This window comes from Eptatretus burgeri, chromosome 6 (assembly GCF_056783735.1).
Source record: "Eptatretus burgeri isolate ZD-2024b chromosome 6, Ebu_testis_v1, whole genome shotgun sequence".
NCBI classification, from domain to species: domain Eukaryota; kingdom Metazoa; phylum Chordata; class Myxini; order Myxiniformes; family Myxinidae; genus Eptatretus; species Eptatretus burgeri.
Genome location: NC_140966.1, coordinates 75801478 through 75818009, shown reverse-complemented (window position 1 = coordinate 75818009; position 16532 = coordinate 75801478). Strand labels below are relative to the sequence as shown.

Sequence of the window (16532 nt, the reverse complement as noted above, 5' to 3'; positions counted from 1 at the left end):
TGTAAATTTGATGTTGTATTCTTTCCAAAATCTTTAAACCACTCATCAATGCTCATTTATTTATTCGAAAAATAGAATACATTACCCACTTTTAGTTAATTTTACACCTGCTTGTGCGATAGAAGAAAGCACATCTCCAACTAACAATCTCGCTTCATCAGGCAGACCTTCAAGTTTTTCAGCAAAGTCTACAATTACACCACTTCCACTAATTTGTTTCTCCAACTCTTTGTTATGTCTTTCCAATTATTTTTGAGCCCGGAGTTGAGCATTCCTATCGTTGGCAGTTTTCACCGCCGTTGAAATACGACCCGTCAATGCTCCAACCACACTAAAACCAGCAAATAAAGGAATTAGAAATGGGAGAAATCCTCCAGTCGTCTCTCTTATTGAATATTTTTTCAACATTGGTTTTATAATTTTAATTTTTAGTGAGCCAGTATCGTTCAAGATTTTAACCTTTCGCTTGTGAGAAAAACATCAATTCTTACTTCTCCTTTTCTCTGAATTGTATTAATGTTAATCGTACAAGGCTTTTGATTTTGAACACAAGATGATAGTTTATGAAGATTGATTTGATTAACATATACCCCAGTTGGTACTTTGCCACTCATTTATTTCACAAAAAAATTATGCGAGACTAATCATAATATCATTATCTGTATTAATCTGCAATTCTGTTTCTTCCAAAAGCAAACAATATGTATCAACTTCTTCACTCTCTCCTCTTTCAATGTATAGTGAAGTATCCACTCGATTAGACTTTATAGTTTCCTTTTGAGCACTCAGGTCAAACACATAGATTGTATCCAATACTTTTAAATGCTGTCATCATATCCAAAATAGGTTCTTTATTTCCATTACTTTCATACACCTTTTGGTAAGACTTGTATGCTTCAGCAAAATCATTTTTTTCCCAATTCATTTCCAATCTATCTCGTGGATAAAATGTTTAATCTAGAGAAACACGAATTTGTTTCACCTTAGCATTATCACTCAATGCATTATTCTTATCAGTAGCAGTATCGCCATCTGCTTTTTTTTTTTTAAATGATCCACAGATATTGTGGCTTTCCTTCCAGAACACCCAAATTCCACGTGTAAGTGGTTTGGTTTATTTAACGTGTTGACATCTTTTGAGATATGATACACTGAGTGGTTTCTTTGAGTTAAGTCTTCTGTTCAACATCTCTTCTGTTTTAAGATTAGGAGTATATTCACTAATATACCAACTCATTTCATCAATTACAAATTTATTCTGATCACCAAAAGCATGAGCAACACCAAAAAGTAATCTATTTTCATTATCATTCCTTTGTAGTTGAAATCTAATTTTAAGACCATACAGAACTTTATCATGATCACAAAATCCAAATATACCTTGAAGAGGAACTGCCACAGTAAAACTATTAACTGCTTTTGTATCATCAGTAGACGTTCTTTTCCTTTGAGTATATCCAGGGACTGTGGTTGTTCCCATTGACATATCAGGAATAAAACCTTCGACAGCCCCCTTTCCCATTATATCACTGAATGTATATAGTGCAAATTTCATCATTTCAGATACAGCAGAGACATAATCAACCGCTTCAACTTCTTGTGTTCCAATGTATAAACGAACACTCTCAAACATTTTCTTAAATAAATCATTTACGAATGTAGCGTTTGTGTTATTCCCAGCATTAGTGAATTTAAATTTATACAACAAGAAACTTTCAGATAGATTCAAATAGGTTTGTTGATTATTTATTTCAAAACTTTTTGTTCCATTTGCATTCCAGTCTGTTCCAGTTATTGCATTTACCTTGAAGTAATCTTCTTTTTTAGTGGAGTTTGAGATGATAATGGTATCATCCAAATCATAGATACTATCAATTGCTTCCATAATTGTATTTATTTAGGAAAAAAGATGTTAAAACTTTTGAAACCCTGACCCAAGTATTTGAATTATTTTCTGTCGTTCTTGGGGAGACAACCGAGTTTTGCCTTTCTTAATTTCTTTTATTGCTTGTAATTTATGAGATTCCTTTTGGGCATCTGTTATAGTCTTTACATCACCTGCCACATTTCCCACAGCAGAAGCAGTTGAACCAATTAGGTCTTTATGTTTAAGAATAGTTGAACCGATACTCATTAGAGTATCAATTATGCCATCTCCTCTAAATTGATGTCCGACACCCCTTTGTCTCTTAGGTTTATAGTATCCTCTACCAAGATACATACCTTCACCCTTGTAGTATGGGGAAAGGAACATCCCATCCCCCGTAATTATTTTATATTTTCCCAACTCGTGTTTCCTCACAATAACCATCGTATTTATTTATTGGAAAACTTCACGTCGGGGAATTCTGATGGATATAACTTCTCCATTAAAAGAAATCATATGATTATCTTGGTCGGTTATCCTAAAATTTACTCTGTGTATGGTTTTTCCTGACACAGGGAGATAAACAAACTTTTGGGTTCCATATTGAATTTATAACCATTTGGGGTTGAGTATGCGCTGAATGAAAATATTGTATTTGTTTTTATTCCATCATTTTCAGCACCATCAATCAAATCACAGTGAATTAATACCGAATTTATTCCTGAGGATATTTGCATGACATTATCACTGTAAAACGTCCCATTAGTTTCAATCTATTTTGAGGAGAAACCCAATAACTCTCTAAATGAATTATCAATTGTGAATCAACGTTGTCGTTATTTTTAAGTTTAATCGTTGATTTTGAAGTATGTTTTTGAATATCTTTTTACAATATTTTTTGGTTCATCACCCTGTTCTTCCATAAGACGAACAAATACGGAAGATATTTGAGAAATCTCATATGCTCCGAGTGAGACTGTTATCGTTTTTACTATTTCATCAAATATCTCCTCTTGAGTTGAAAAGAAAACATTGTGATATCTGCTCAAAGGATGTTTTGAAGAGTAGTTATAAGAAGCACCTTCAATCACAAAAACACAAGAAAAATGAGTTTAAAGTAAACGGAGACTATTATATTGAAAACACTGATGGGGCATTTGAAGGGCATATAAAAATAAGGATTTTTCAATGTGGAGAACCCGGTCCATCATCAATAGCTGAATCAATTGAAATAGTGAAACCTGATGTTGAAAAAGTTATTAAAAAGACATTAAAAGAAATGTAAACTTTAAAGTTTTATATGGGAGTGAAAATGAATATGAAAAGACAAGATGAAGAACAAACTCCTTATATGAGAACAGATCTTCATTTTATAACATCATTTCAAGAGTTTTTGAATAGTGGGGTTTATGAAGAACTACCAAGACAAGAGGAGGATGTTGATAATACAGTGGTAGGAAGTGGATTTAATATTTTTTTAAATCATCTTTTTAGATATACACATTCTAAAATCAGACCCTCTTAAAGCTTCTTCTTAAATTGAATTACCAAAAGAAATAAAACTAAAGAAGGCAGTTGTTAATATTAAGAACAATGATAATAAATGTTTTCTCTGGTCTGTTCTTGCTCATTTCCATCCACCAAATTGTAATTCAGAAAGAGTAAAGCAATATATGAAATATGAGAATACCTTGGACATTAAAGATTTAAAATTCCCAATGCCACGAACAGATATTCCTAAATTTGAGAAAAAGAATAATCTTTCTATCAATGTATGTGGATTAACGGATACAAACAAAGTTCAAATATTAAAAATTTCAAACAACTATAAAAATGAAGAAACACATTGATCTTTTATATTTTAGTGTTGGAAAGAATTCACATAATAATTACATCAATAATTTATCAAGATTAATCCCTTCTCAGGTATTCAGAACAGCAAACAAAATATATCCTTGCAAGCGATGTCTTAATTCATTTCATACAAAAGAACGATTAGAACAACATTCAAAATATTGTAGTAATCATACATCAGCTGTAATTACAATGCTGAAACCTGGTGAAAAGATTTCTTTTGAAGATTATAATAAATGTTTCATGCACCCATTTGTGATATACGCTGATTTTGAATGTATCCGAAAAAAGATAAATACTGCTTCTCCTAATCCAAAAGAATCATATACAAATAAATATCAAAAACATATTCCTTGTGGTTTCTGTTATTATATCAAATCATCTGTTGGAGAAAAGTATAATAAACTTGAATATTATAGTGGGAAAAAAGCTTCACAAGAGTTTGTAAAACGATTAGAAAAGGATTGTATAAGGCAAACAAAATTAATGAAAAACGAATGAACCGATGAAATTAACTGAAGAAGAAAAATTAGAATCTAGAAAGAACAATATCTGTCATGTTTGTGAGGAGGAAATTGAGGGAGAGGTCAAAGTTAGGGATCATTGTCATCTTACTGGTAAATATAGATGTACCGCTCATTCCTGTTGTAATCTTTATTATAAATTTCCTTCATTTATTCCAGTCTTTCTTCACAACAGCGCCAACTATGATACACATCTATTTATAAATGAACTTTCAAAAACACCAGGGAATATTTCTGCCATAACAAACACAAGTCAAAAGTATATTTCATTTACAAAAATGATATTCACAAAACCTTGAACTCGCATTAAGTTTCTAGATTCTTACAAGTTTATGGGAACACCACTAGCCTACCCAGCATCAAATCTGAGCTCCACGGGGTCTTTTCCAAATCTTAATTCATTCTATCGAAAAGAGGAAATTCTAACTAAAGAGGAGATTCAGATTAAAGAGAGAATTCAAAGTAAAGAGAAATTTCATGAAGAAATTCTAACTGAAGATGAAATTCTAATAAAAAGAAAATTCAAACAATGAATGAAATTCTAACTCAAGAGGAAATTCTGATTAAAGATGAAATTCTGATTAAAGAGGGAATTCTAACGAGAGAGGAAATTCAAACAAGGAATGAAATTCAAAGTAAAGAGAAAATTCTTACAAGTAAGGGAATTTATCCTTATGACATGGATTCATTTTTGAGATTTAAAGAAACACAACTTCCTTCAAAAGAAAGTTTCTGTAATAACCTTTATGAAGAAGAGATAAGTGAAAAATATAAACATGCACAAGAAATTTGGAAAATATTTAAGATAAAGAACCTTGGAGAATATCATGATTTGTATCTAAAAACAGATGTTGAATTGTTAGCTGATGTGTTTGAAGCTTTTAGATCACTCTGTCATAATAAAAATTGTTATGGATTAGATCCTGCCCACTATTTCACAGTTCATGGTTTAGTTTGGAGTGCAATGTTGAAAATGGCAAAACAAGATATCGATCTCATCAGTGATGTAGATATGCTTTTGATGATTGAGAAGTCTAAGAGAGGTGGAACATCACATGTATGTTCAAAAAGATATGCTAAAGCAAACATTAAATATCTTCCAAATTATGATAGTGAAAAAGATAGTAATTATTTGATGTATTTTGATGCTAATAATTTGTATGTATGGGCAATGCCTCAATCTCTGCCTGATGGTAAATTAGAGTGAGTGGAAGAAAAAGATTATGAAAAGGCTTTGATGAATATTGTTATTTCTTCTCAAGAGGAATTGAATGAGGAAGAAGAAGGTTATTATTTTGAAGTTAATTTGAGGTACCCGAGTGATCTTCATAATAAGCATAAAGACCTTCCTTTTGCATGTGAGAAAGAAACCCCAAAGAAAGAATGGTTAAGTGATTATCATAAAAGTTTTAATATTAAAGGCAAATCAACAGAAAAGTTATTAACAACATTCTATGATAAAGAGGGATATGTTTTGCATCAGAGAAGCTTGAAACAGTTTTTGAGAGAAGGATTGAGAGTCGCTAAAATTCATAGAGTTTTAAAATTTAAACAAATTCCTTGGATGAAAAAGTATATTAAATTCAATACAGATATGAGAACAAATACAAAAGTAAAATTTGAAGGGGAATTCTATAAATTGATGAATAATGCTGTCTTTGGAAAGACAATGGAGAATGTTAGAAACAGGTAAAACATTAGATTTACAACATCTTGGAAAGAAGCTTCTCGATTGATAAATAAACCAAGTTTTAAGAGACAAGAGGTTTTTTTCAGAGAACTTTTCTGCTATTCATATGGAAAAGGAAAGTATTGTAATGGATAAACAAATTTATATTGTAACAACAGTTCTTGATTTATCAAAGATATTGATGTATGATTATTTAGCCTGGTGTGTTGGCGCAGTGGTTAGGGCAGCGGCTTGGGATCCAAAAGGTCCTGAGTTCAAGCCCCGTTGGGCCACTGAATTAATACACCAGGGAGTTGACTCAGCCTGTCATCCTTCCGAGGTCGGCGAAATGAGTACCAGTATACTGGGCCGGTGTATACTCCAGTTAAAATAGGTGTACCATATCCCTGTGTCATAAGAGGCGACGAGGGTTGCGTCAGGAAAGGCATCCGGCGTAAAACCTGTGCCAAATCACTATGCGGATCACACGGATGATCCGCCGTGGCGACCCCTAACGGGAGCAGCCGAATGAAGAAGAAGAAGAAGAAGAAGAAGAAGAAGAAGAAGAAGATTGATGTATGATTATTTGCATAATGGGTAAAAGAAAGAGGATAGTGAAAATGTTTCATTGTTGTATATGGACACTGATAGTTTTATCCTAGATATAAAAACTGATGATGTTGAAAAAGATATGAAGAAAAATATTGGAGTATATGATACAAGTAATTTTAGTAAGAAGAGCGAGTTATTTTCAAAAAAGAATGAAAACGTTATTGGTAAGTTTCAGGATGAGTTGGGTGGAAAAGTAATGAGTGAGTTTATTGGATTGAGAGCAAGGGCATATGCTTAGAAGTAAGGTGATCAGATTGATAAGAGGTTAAATGGAATAAAGAAATATGTAATAAAGAAATCAATTACTTTCAGAAATTATTATAATTGTTTGATGAATAAGAAAGAAGAATATTGGAAAATGAATACAATAAGAAGTTACAAACATATGATATATAGTGAAGAAGTAAATAAAAAGGCATAAGGAGCCTTTGATGAAAAGAGATTTATTTTAGATAATGTAATAGATTGTGTTCCATATGGATAGTGTATGATAGAGTGTATAGAATAGATTGTGTTTTAACGATGGGAAGATGGGTTAGGGTTTTTTAAGGGCTTCCGCCACTTTTTTCACAACATATAATTGGTCAAACCAAGTATTAATCAAACTAAAGAGTGGAGAAAATCTCAGTCTTGGTATATAAATGGAAAACATAATGAATGTGAAAAATATCAAATAAGTCTTATTGAAAAAAATAACTGAAACAAAGGTAAATAAAACAAATAAGCGTATCAATTTCAAAAATAGTAAGTTAGAGGATGTAAAGAAAAAATTAAATATCCTTGAATGGACTGAAAACTTTGATGGTTATCAATTGAACAATGGAAAAACAATTTACTATAATCTCAAAATGATGTGGCTCAGGAGGTGGTCAAACAAGAGCATTAAGAGAAGTTTGTCATTTCATAATGGCACAAAAGGGGTATCTTAAAAAACATAAAGATTCAAATGTATTTTAGATGGGGATTGTTGTGCAAAGAAAATTAAACGTTTGAAGGAATTTGAGAATGAACAAATCTTTATAGGTTCAAAGAGTGAGCTAAACAATATGCATTGGTGATTTGAAAAAGAGTGCCCCGAGGCTTACATGTTTCAGATATTTCTTTAGAATCACCTTTAACAAATCACATTACTCCTTGAACAAATCGTTATCTTATTACATTGGTTATTTGAAAAGAGTGCCCCTCAGTTAAAAGGGGAGACAAATAAATATACCTTGGGATAAAAAGGGGGTTTATTTTTAGGGGAAAAAAATATGAATCGCTGAAAATCCCCCATTCACTTACATGGGGAAAAGTGAGCCAGAATCAGTATATTCACCCTACTGCCCTGACCTAAACTCCATCGATCAACTTTGGGATGAATTGGAACCCTGACTGCGAGCCAGACCTATTTGCCCACCAGGATTTGCCACCAGGATTTGGATGAGGGAGACAGGTTTCAGAGTTCAGACTTGAGATTAGAAAGATGTCGTTTCCTGGCTCTCCTGAAGGTAGAGAGACACTAGTTCCGAGCTTTGTGAAAGGAACTGAGATTGTCTTCAGTTGGATTTGCCTTCCATGAGGCGAAGGTAAGTTGTTTCAGGACAACTGCCTCAGCACAAGCTTCAGTGTACTATGGATGGGAGGAAGGGTAGGACAACTGAAGACAAGAGGGGATATATCTGTGCATGAGAGAGAGCAAATTTCTATGAAAGAATTCCCAAGATGAGTTGATGTCAGAGAAAGTAAAGATGGGAGACCAGTCTAGAAGTTTGATGGCTGCTTGAAGTCTTTGCCAGTCGGCCTGAGTGAAATGTCAGACTCAATGGCGCTGAGGTGTTTCTCTAATAATAGTCAGATAGATGTCTACTTTGATAAGCATGTGGTCAGATGAAGTGATTGGAGCAAAGGAAGAACAGCAGATATTTTCAGGGGAAATTGGTCAAAATGAGATCCAGAAGAGATGGAGTATCATTGGTTGAGATGTGGTTCAGAAAGTTAACAGGTTGTGTCAGTCCCAATAAGTCGCAGAAGTCTTTTGCTGAAGAGCCATGGCAGGTGAGAGAGGTACCCACACCCAGCCAACTGGCATGATGACAATTGAAGTCACCACATTTGAGGAAGAGAGAGTTGGGATGAGAGGATCGAAGTTGGTCCATGTTTTTGGCGAGCGAGGTGCAAACTTAGGGGGGATTGGCTGAAAAGGTTAAAGGAATGAGACGTGAACAAAACTTCAAGACACACTGACTTTTGTTTAATTTTACAAAATAATATTTATTGACTGCAATGCACGGTAATCATTGAAGGAAATTGGTGCTCATGCAGGTGTGACCTCAAATCCTGAAGGAAAAGCGAGTCAGTTAGCCAATCAATGAGTTTCCCTTGGCACTTGGCAGCACAGAAAATCGAGGCCATGACAATGCTGGCTGATTGTTAGATTAAATTTATCTGAGGTGACAGAATTTTTCTTGTACTTGCACTGCATGGATTTAAATTTGGCTTCAGGATCCCATTGGTGAAGTTACATTTCATCTCAAGCGAGCAGAGGAGTGATAAAGTTGGCCATGGTAAGCTAGAAAGAGCTGTCATTTCAGGCATTAACCCTTAGAACATGGGCCAGGACTAGAAATTTCACTTATTGGTACTATCTTGGGGGGTGAATTGTGGGGGGGGGGGTATGTGCAAAGTGTAACTATGATTTTTAACTTAGATAATGTCCCCACCCCGAGGAAACATTTACTTCTCAGAATGTTTTCATATTATCTCGGCAGCCTTAGTGTGCAGTGCCTGAAGCTTTGCATCATGGTGAGTGAGTGATTCAGCACTTTGTGAATGAATGAATGAATCATGAATAGTGACAGTTAACATTTTTGTTGCAGGAGCATCGATTGGTGGCGACAGGGGGGGGTGGTAGATAGCCAATGTTGTCCTGATCGAGGATTGTGACATCAACTTGAATCAGGATATTGAAGCAGTCCAGCTGCTGATTGACTGGTCTTCTTCCTCTGATGTGCAGGACAAAACCCAGGTGAGGTTCTTCTATCTCACAGACAGGACAACGGCAGGGTCAACATCTATATTTTCAGTTTGGGTTGGGCCCTCTCTACCAAACATTGTATGTGGGCAGCATCGGCTGTGAAGTATTGATGCTTCTCTTCTTTGTCTTGTCAACAGGGGTAAGGATTTAGCTGGCTGCACGTAAACTGCCTTTGCTTGGATTGCAATTCCATTGATTCTGTGGAATGTCCCCTCACCACTGCTGGTCTCCTCAAGTCAGTCAATATTGTCCCAGGCTAGTGAAAACGCCATGATGGGTGTTTGCTAGAAAGGGGACAATGTCATCTTTTGATACGAAGAGCTTCTACAGACACCGGGCAGTGTCAATATCTTCCATCTGGGAGTCGGATGATGGGAAGAGGATACATCGTCACCAAATCGGTTGAGGATCTGCACGAGTTCTATATTCGGAGACTTAAAGCAAATTCTCAGAGTCATGTGAATGTGTAGCTTTGTCTTGCCATGAGTGATAGCATATATCAATTCATGACCAAATGAGCTTACAAGCCATTGAACTCTTTGGGATGCATGGCCGTTGTCCATGGTGCCTGTCAGTAAATATCGCAGAAAGAGGATGACAGACTCTGGGATGATGGGTCCACTTTCCTCTGCTTCCACTACCAGTGGTGGCCAGGCCTGAGGGAAATCTTTCTTTCTGATCTCTGCTCTCACCTGAAGTGCTATAACCTCTTCTGCATTGAGAGATTTCAGGATCTGCAACTCTGATTTCAGCATCTGGTAGGCCTGGGCAAGTTTCATTATTGACAAGTATCAGGAAAGAGAAGAAGTTCCCTTTCTCACTGGCAAAGATATCTATGGCTTTATCAAACTCACTTTCTAGGCTTTGGCGGAGGTGCTTCTTAAAGGAGTTCTTCACCTGTTCATGATGAGATTTAATCGATGCAACCAGTCGAAATATGAGATCAGCCATCGCAATCACCTGGGGGTTGGGGAAAGCTCATTCCTAATAAACAGAAACACCTCATTGTGCGAGTGACTTTGAGCAATCTCATACTAAGCTTCATCATTTTGGTTTTCTTCATGTCACCACTGCTGACAGCCTTTTCCTCCCTTATATGTGTAGGATCTGTAGCACAACCCATGACAGTGCCCTTCTGATGCTCCAAGGTCTCTGCTGACAATAGTGAGCAATCTACGATTCATTTTCTTAATTCCTGCCAGGAAGATAGCGTGGGTTTCAAATGCTCTCGCTCCAGGTCTCAAAGTAGCCGTGTGTGTGTGTGTGTGTGTGTGTGTGTGTGTGTGTGTGTGTGTGTGTGTGTGTGTGTGTGTGTGTGTGTGTGTGTGTGTGTGTGTGTGTGTGTGTGTGTGTGTGTGTGTGTGTCGTTGATTGATATCTACATGTGTGGGTTTCAGAATGTGGAATGCAGTCCTCCCAGGGTGGATTCAAAGTATCCACCTTCATTTCAGTAAGGTGACACGATGCACAGACAAAGCTGTGAAGTTTTCCGTTCTCATAGTTTTGTGCTGAGGTCTCTCTTCAGGATCGTCGCTGGGCCCAGCACAGCTTCCAACTGCAGTTCGTTTGTGGTGATATTCCCAGGGATGGTTTTTATTATTCCTCTGTGATGTTCTTCGTCATCATTCCCGTGAGGATCTTCATCATCACTGGTACAACTTTGACATTCTTCAGCTTCCAGGATCTTTTCACTTCATTCTTGATGTCTTGGTACTTTGTCATTTTCTTGATTTAGTCCAAAATGTGCATCTTTTTTTAGTATCCTCATTTTCTGGATTTAATCTCCTCTATCCTCCCTCTGCCCTGTCCTCTCCTCCACTCTCCCCCTCCCTCCCTCCATGACAGTGTGAATATTCATTGTTTAGTCCAAAATCACTGGTATCAACACCTCAATTACCAATGCCTTCTCTGATTTGTACCCACGTATGATATTTGGTCACAATGCTTTGTTTTCGAGGTTCACACTCGATGGGATCGTGAGGTCGTAGGTGAGTGGTACTTTCATGTTTTCAGTGATTGCTTTTGGTTCATGTTCTCACGAATTCTCTGGAATTGTTACATCAAAGCTTTTGCAGATGTGCGAGCGAATTACTTCACAAACTCTGTTGTGTCGTTGTGTGTACAGCTGTTCTGACACGAGTTTTATTTTTGGTGTGTTTGGTCATTAAGCATAACATCATTCTCTTTGACAACCCCACCTCTACCCCTCACCTTTCTATCTTTTTTTTTTTCCTCCTTCCCCCTCACTCTCACTCTTTCTGTCTCTCTCGCTGTCTCTGTCCCATCTGCTCCTGACACCACTCCCTCCTGCAGTGTATCGCAACATTTGGTGAGGCGTCGCTCTCCCCCCACCCCCCTCGCCATTTTCCCCTTCCAAGCTTCCTCTCCCCTCACTCGGGCCGTCCTCTGCTCTCCCCTCACTCTGGCCGTCCTCTGCTCTCCCCTCACTCTGGCCGTCCTCTGCTCTCCCCTCACTCTGGCCGTCCTCTGCTCTCCCCTCACTCTGGCCGTCCTCTGCTCTCCCCTCACTCTGGCCGTCCGCTCCTCTCCCCTCACTCTGGCCGTCCGCTCCTCTCCCCTCACTCTGGCCGTCCGCTCCTCTCCCCTCACTCTGGCCGTCCGCTCCTCTCCCCTCACTCTGGCCGTCCGCTCCTCTCCCCTCACTCTGGCCGTCCGCTCCTCTCCCCTCACTCTGGCCGTCCGCTCCTCTCCCCTCACTCTGGCCGTCCGCTCCTCTCCCCTCACTCTGGCCGTCCGCTCCTCTCCCCTCACTCTGGCCGTCCGCTCCTCTCCCCTCACTCTGGCCGTCCGCTCCTCTCCCCTCACTCTGGCCGTCCGCTCCTCTCCCCTCACTCTGGCCGTCCGCTCCTCTCCCCTCACTCTGGCCGTCCGCTCCTCTCCCCTCACTCTGGCCGTCCGCTCCTCTCCTCTCCCTCACTCTGGCCGTCCGCTCCTCTCCTCTCCCCTCACTCTGGCCGTCCGCTCCTCTCCCCTCACTCTGGCCGTCCTCTCCTCTCCCCTCACTCTGGCCGTCCGCTCCTCTCCCCTCACTCTGGCCGTCCGCTCCTCTCCCCTCACTCTGGCCGTCCGCTCCTCTCCCCTCACTCTGGCCGTCCGCTCCTCTCCTCTCCCCTCACTCTGGCCGTCCGCTCCTCTCCTCTCCCCTCACTCTGGCCGTCCTCTCCTCTCCCCTCACTCTGGCCGTCCGCTCCTCTCCCGTCACTCTGGCCGTCCTCTCCTCTCCCCTCCCCTCACTCTGGCCGTCCTCTCCTCTCCCTCCCCTCACTCTGGCCGTCCTCTCCTCTCCCTCCCCTCACTCTGGCCGTCCTCTCCTCTCCCCTCCCCTCACTCTGGCCGTCCTCTCCTCTCCCCTCACTCTGGCCGTCCTCTCCTCTCCCCTCCCCTCACTCTGGCCGTCCTCTCCTCTCCCCTCCCCTCACTCTGGCCGTCCTCTCCTCTCCCCTCCCCTCACTCTGGCCGTCCTCTCCTCTCCCCTCCCCTCACTCTGGCCGTCCACTCCTCTCCCCTCCCCTCACTCTGGCCGTCCACTCCTCTCCCCTCCCCTCACTCTGGCCGTCCTCTCCTCTCCCCTCCCCTCACTCTGGCCGTCCTCTCCTCTCCCCTCCCCTCACTCTGGCCGTCCTCTCCTCTCCCCTCCCCTCACTCTGGCCGTCCTCTCCTCTCCCCTCCCCTCACTCTGGCCGTCCTCTCCTCTCCCCTCCCCTCACTCTGGCCGTCCTCTCCTCTCCCCTCCCCTCACTCTGGCCGTCCTCTCCTCTCCCCTCCCCTCACTCTGGCCGTCCTCTCCTCTCCCCTCCCCTCACTCTGGCCGTCCTCTCCTCTCCCCTCCCCTCACTCTGGCCGTCCTCTCCTCTCCCCTCCCCTCACTCTGGCCGTCCTCTCCTCTCCCCTCCCCTCACTCTGGCCGTCCTCTCCTCTCCCTCCCCTCACTCTGGCCGTCCTCTCCTCTCCCCTCCCCTCACTCTGGCCGTCCTCTCCTCTCCCCTCCCCTCACTCTGGCCGTCCTCTCCTCTCCCCTCCCCTCACTCTGGCCGTCCTCTCCTCTCCCCTCCCCTCACTCTGGCCGTCCTCTCCTCTCCCCTCCCCTCACTCTGGCCGTCCTCTCCTCTCCCCTCCCCTCACTCTGGCCGTCCTCTCCTCTCCCCTCACTCTGGCCGTCCTCTCCTCTCCCCTCCCTCTGGCCGTCCTCTCCTCTCCCCTCCCTCTGGCCGTCCTCTCCTCTCCCCTCCCTCTGGCCGTCCTCTCCTCTCCCCTCCCTCTGGCCGTCCTCTCCTCTCCCCTCCCTCTGGCCGTCCTCTCCTCTCCCCTCCCTCTGGCCGTCCTCTCCTCTCCCCTCCCTCTGGCCGTCCTCTCCTCTCCCCTCCCTCTGGCCGTCCTCTCCTCTCCCCTCCCTCTGGCCGTCCTCTCCTCTCCCCTCCCTCTGGCCGTGCTCTCCTCTCCCCTCCCTCTGGCCGTCCTCTCCTCTCCCCTCCCTCTGGCCGGGCTCTCCACTCCCTCTGGCCGTCCTCTCCACTCCCTCTGTCCGTCCTCTCCACTCCCTCTGTCCGTCCTCTCCACTCCCTCTGTCCGTCCTCTCCACTCCCTGTGTCCGTCCGCTCCACTCCCTCTGTCCGTCCTCTCCACTCCCTCCACCCTCTCCTCTCCTCTCCTCTCCTCTCCCCTCCCTCCATCCATCCTCTCCCCTCCCTCCATCCTCTCCTCTCCCTCCAACGTCTCCTCTCCCCTCCCTCCATCCTCTACTTTACTCTCCCCCGGGTTGTATTTGCAACTTCATCATAAATGTCAGTGTGTCAGTCCATCAATCTGTCAATAAGTCAGTCTCATCCATAATTCCAAAACCATGAAGCCTTGCGGCCCCAAACTTTGCATGCATACTTGGGGAACTCCATGGGCGTGCATGATTTAAAAAAAACACCATATTTGAAGACAATTAATGGCCTCAGCAGTTGTTCTAACTGTAAAAAAAAAAAAAAAAGTGTGCATTTATCCAATTCGGACATCGTTTGACATTCCAGGCCTCTCCGAGTGTTTGTGGCTTTATTTAGTTTCCACACATGCAATAACCTCAAGAATCTCTTTACCTGAGCTGAATTTCAAAACTTAAAAACCTATCCGGATTGTCAAACAATGCCCAAATTGGACAAATTAACACTTTGTTGTTTTTTTAGCCGTCGGAACTGCTGCTATGGTCAATTCTGCATTTTAAAATTTTGAAGTAGGCTCAGGTGAAGAGATTCTCGAATGTATCCCATTTCAGCTGTCATGCTTATAAACGTCCAGAGAGATGTATTCACACATTATTTGATACTCCGGACGGTTGTCATCTCCGGTTGCAGCATTCCTTGGAGCTGGCACCTTGTATGCACAAAACTTTGATGAGACCTTAATACTCAATTTTAGTGAGATCCATAATTGCATGATGGAGCACTAAACAATATCACATGAATGAAACTAATCGCATCAAGCCATATAACATGCATATAGGCACATTTATGAGAAATCACCCGTTATAACGGTGCGAATGAATCCACCATTCCAGGAACATTGTGAACACCTCTTGTACCTGGATTCCGGATGCAAGACGTCGGCTGGCTACAGAATGCATGTATTCTGATGGGTCAACTCCATATAAACGGCCATGAGGTCCAAGTTTTGCGAGGGCGTTTTTCAGGCCAATACCTGGTCCAAAGCCCAGTTCCAGCACCTGATTGTGGATAAGAAAGCATAATGATAACCAGGTTTAATTCATAGGCTATTTACTCATTAATGGAGTAAAATGGGGGGTGAACGGTTGGGGTGGTGTAGGCATAGGGGATGATGGTGTGGCTCTGCTGATGTTTGAAGAGACAAAACAGGTCATTTTCCAAAGTAATGAAATATCAAGTAATAGAAATTGTACTTTTTTGAAAGGTTAAACCATCAGATGGAAGAATAAGGCGATTGAACATCGGGCCTGAAATGCAATTAAATATCAGTGAAATTATAATATCACAATTAAGTGCAATTCAAATTTTTGGTGTTCCCTCAGATGCAATAAAACATGATGTTCTTTAATCGCGATGATTTGGGGAAGAAAGCTGCAAACAAATTCGGGCACCACAGAAAATGAACAAATATCATTTTTTTTCAAAGATGTGGGTGCAGTTTCCAAAAGTCAATAGCTAAGCAGTAACTACTAGATGACCTGGGAACCCATTGTGACAGCGGTTGATGAAAAAAATAATAAAATAAAATAAAAAAAGATAGCTCCAGCGAACTATACCGCTGAGGTTGTTTGCATTGATCAAATACTCCCAAATTAAGTCCAATTCAAATTTTTGGTGTTCCTTCAGATGCAATAAAACATGATGTTCTTTAATCACGATGATTTGGGGAAGAAAGCTGCAAACAAATTCGGGCACCACAGAAAATGAACAAATCGTTTTTTTCAAAGATGTGGGTGCATTTGCCAAATGTAAATAGTTAAATTCGTAACTAGGAGATGAGCTGTGAACCCGTTGGGTTCCCGTTGTGACAGCGGTTGATGAAAAAATAATTTCAAAAAAAAAAAAGATAGCTCCAGCGAACTATACCACTGAGGTTGTTTGCATTGATCAAATACTCCCAAAGAGTACTTGACTGAATCAGGAATTGATTTTTTAATAATGCTTTTGTTGCCAGATTTGAACGAAACTTAATACTGCACACTGCAGGAGAATGGTGAGTTCGGTGGCCATAAATTTTTGTCCTATGGTGTTCCATTTTGGCTGTATTTCGGGAACATGCATACATACATACATACATATTTCCAAGATGAGAGTTTTAGTAATATATAGAATTGATAGATAAAAAAGAAAGAAAATTGTTTGCAAGATGACTAACCATGACGAGAAGCAGACCAGAGGTCGATCTCCACAAGGCAATTGGTCAATATGAATTCAACATTACACCTCCATCTATCTAATTTTAATGTATGCGTCAATCATGGAA

The 16532-nt window shown here is 41.2% G+C and overlaps 1 protein-coding gene across 1 annotated transcript in view; it reads right to left on the bottom strand.

The window, feature by feature from the left end:
- The window catches only part of LOC147025094 (uncharacterized), a 46690-nt gene that overhangs the window by 11030 nt on the left and 19128 nt on the right, over positions 1-16532 (bottom strand). Inside the window, exon 2 of the mRNA XM_085885714.1 lies at positions 15127-15267. Within this exon, the coding sequence (XP_085741840.1) occupies positions 15127-15267 (141 nt within the window). The remainder of the gene's footprint in view (positions 1-15126; positions 15268-16532) is intronic.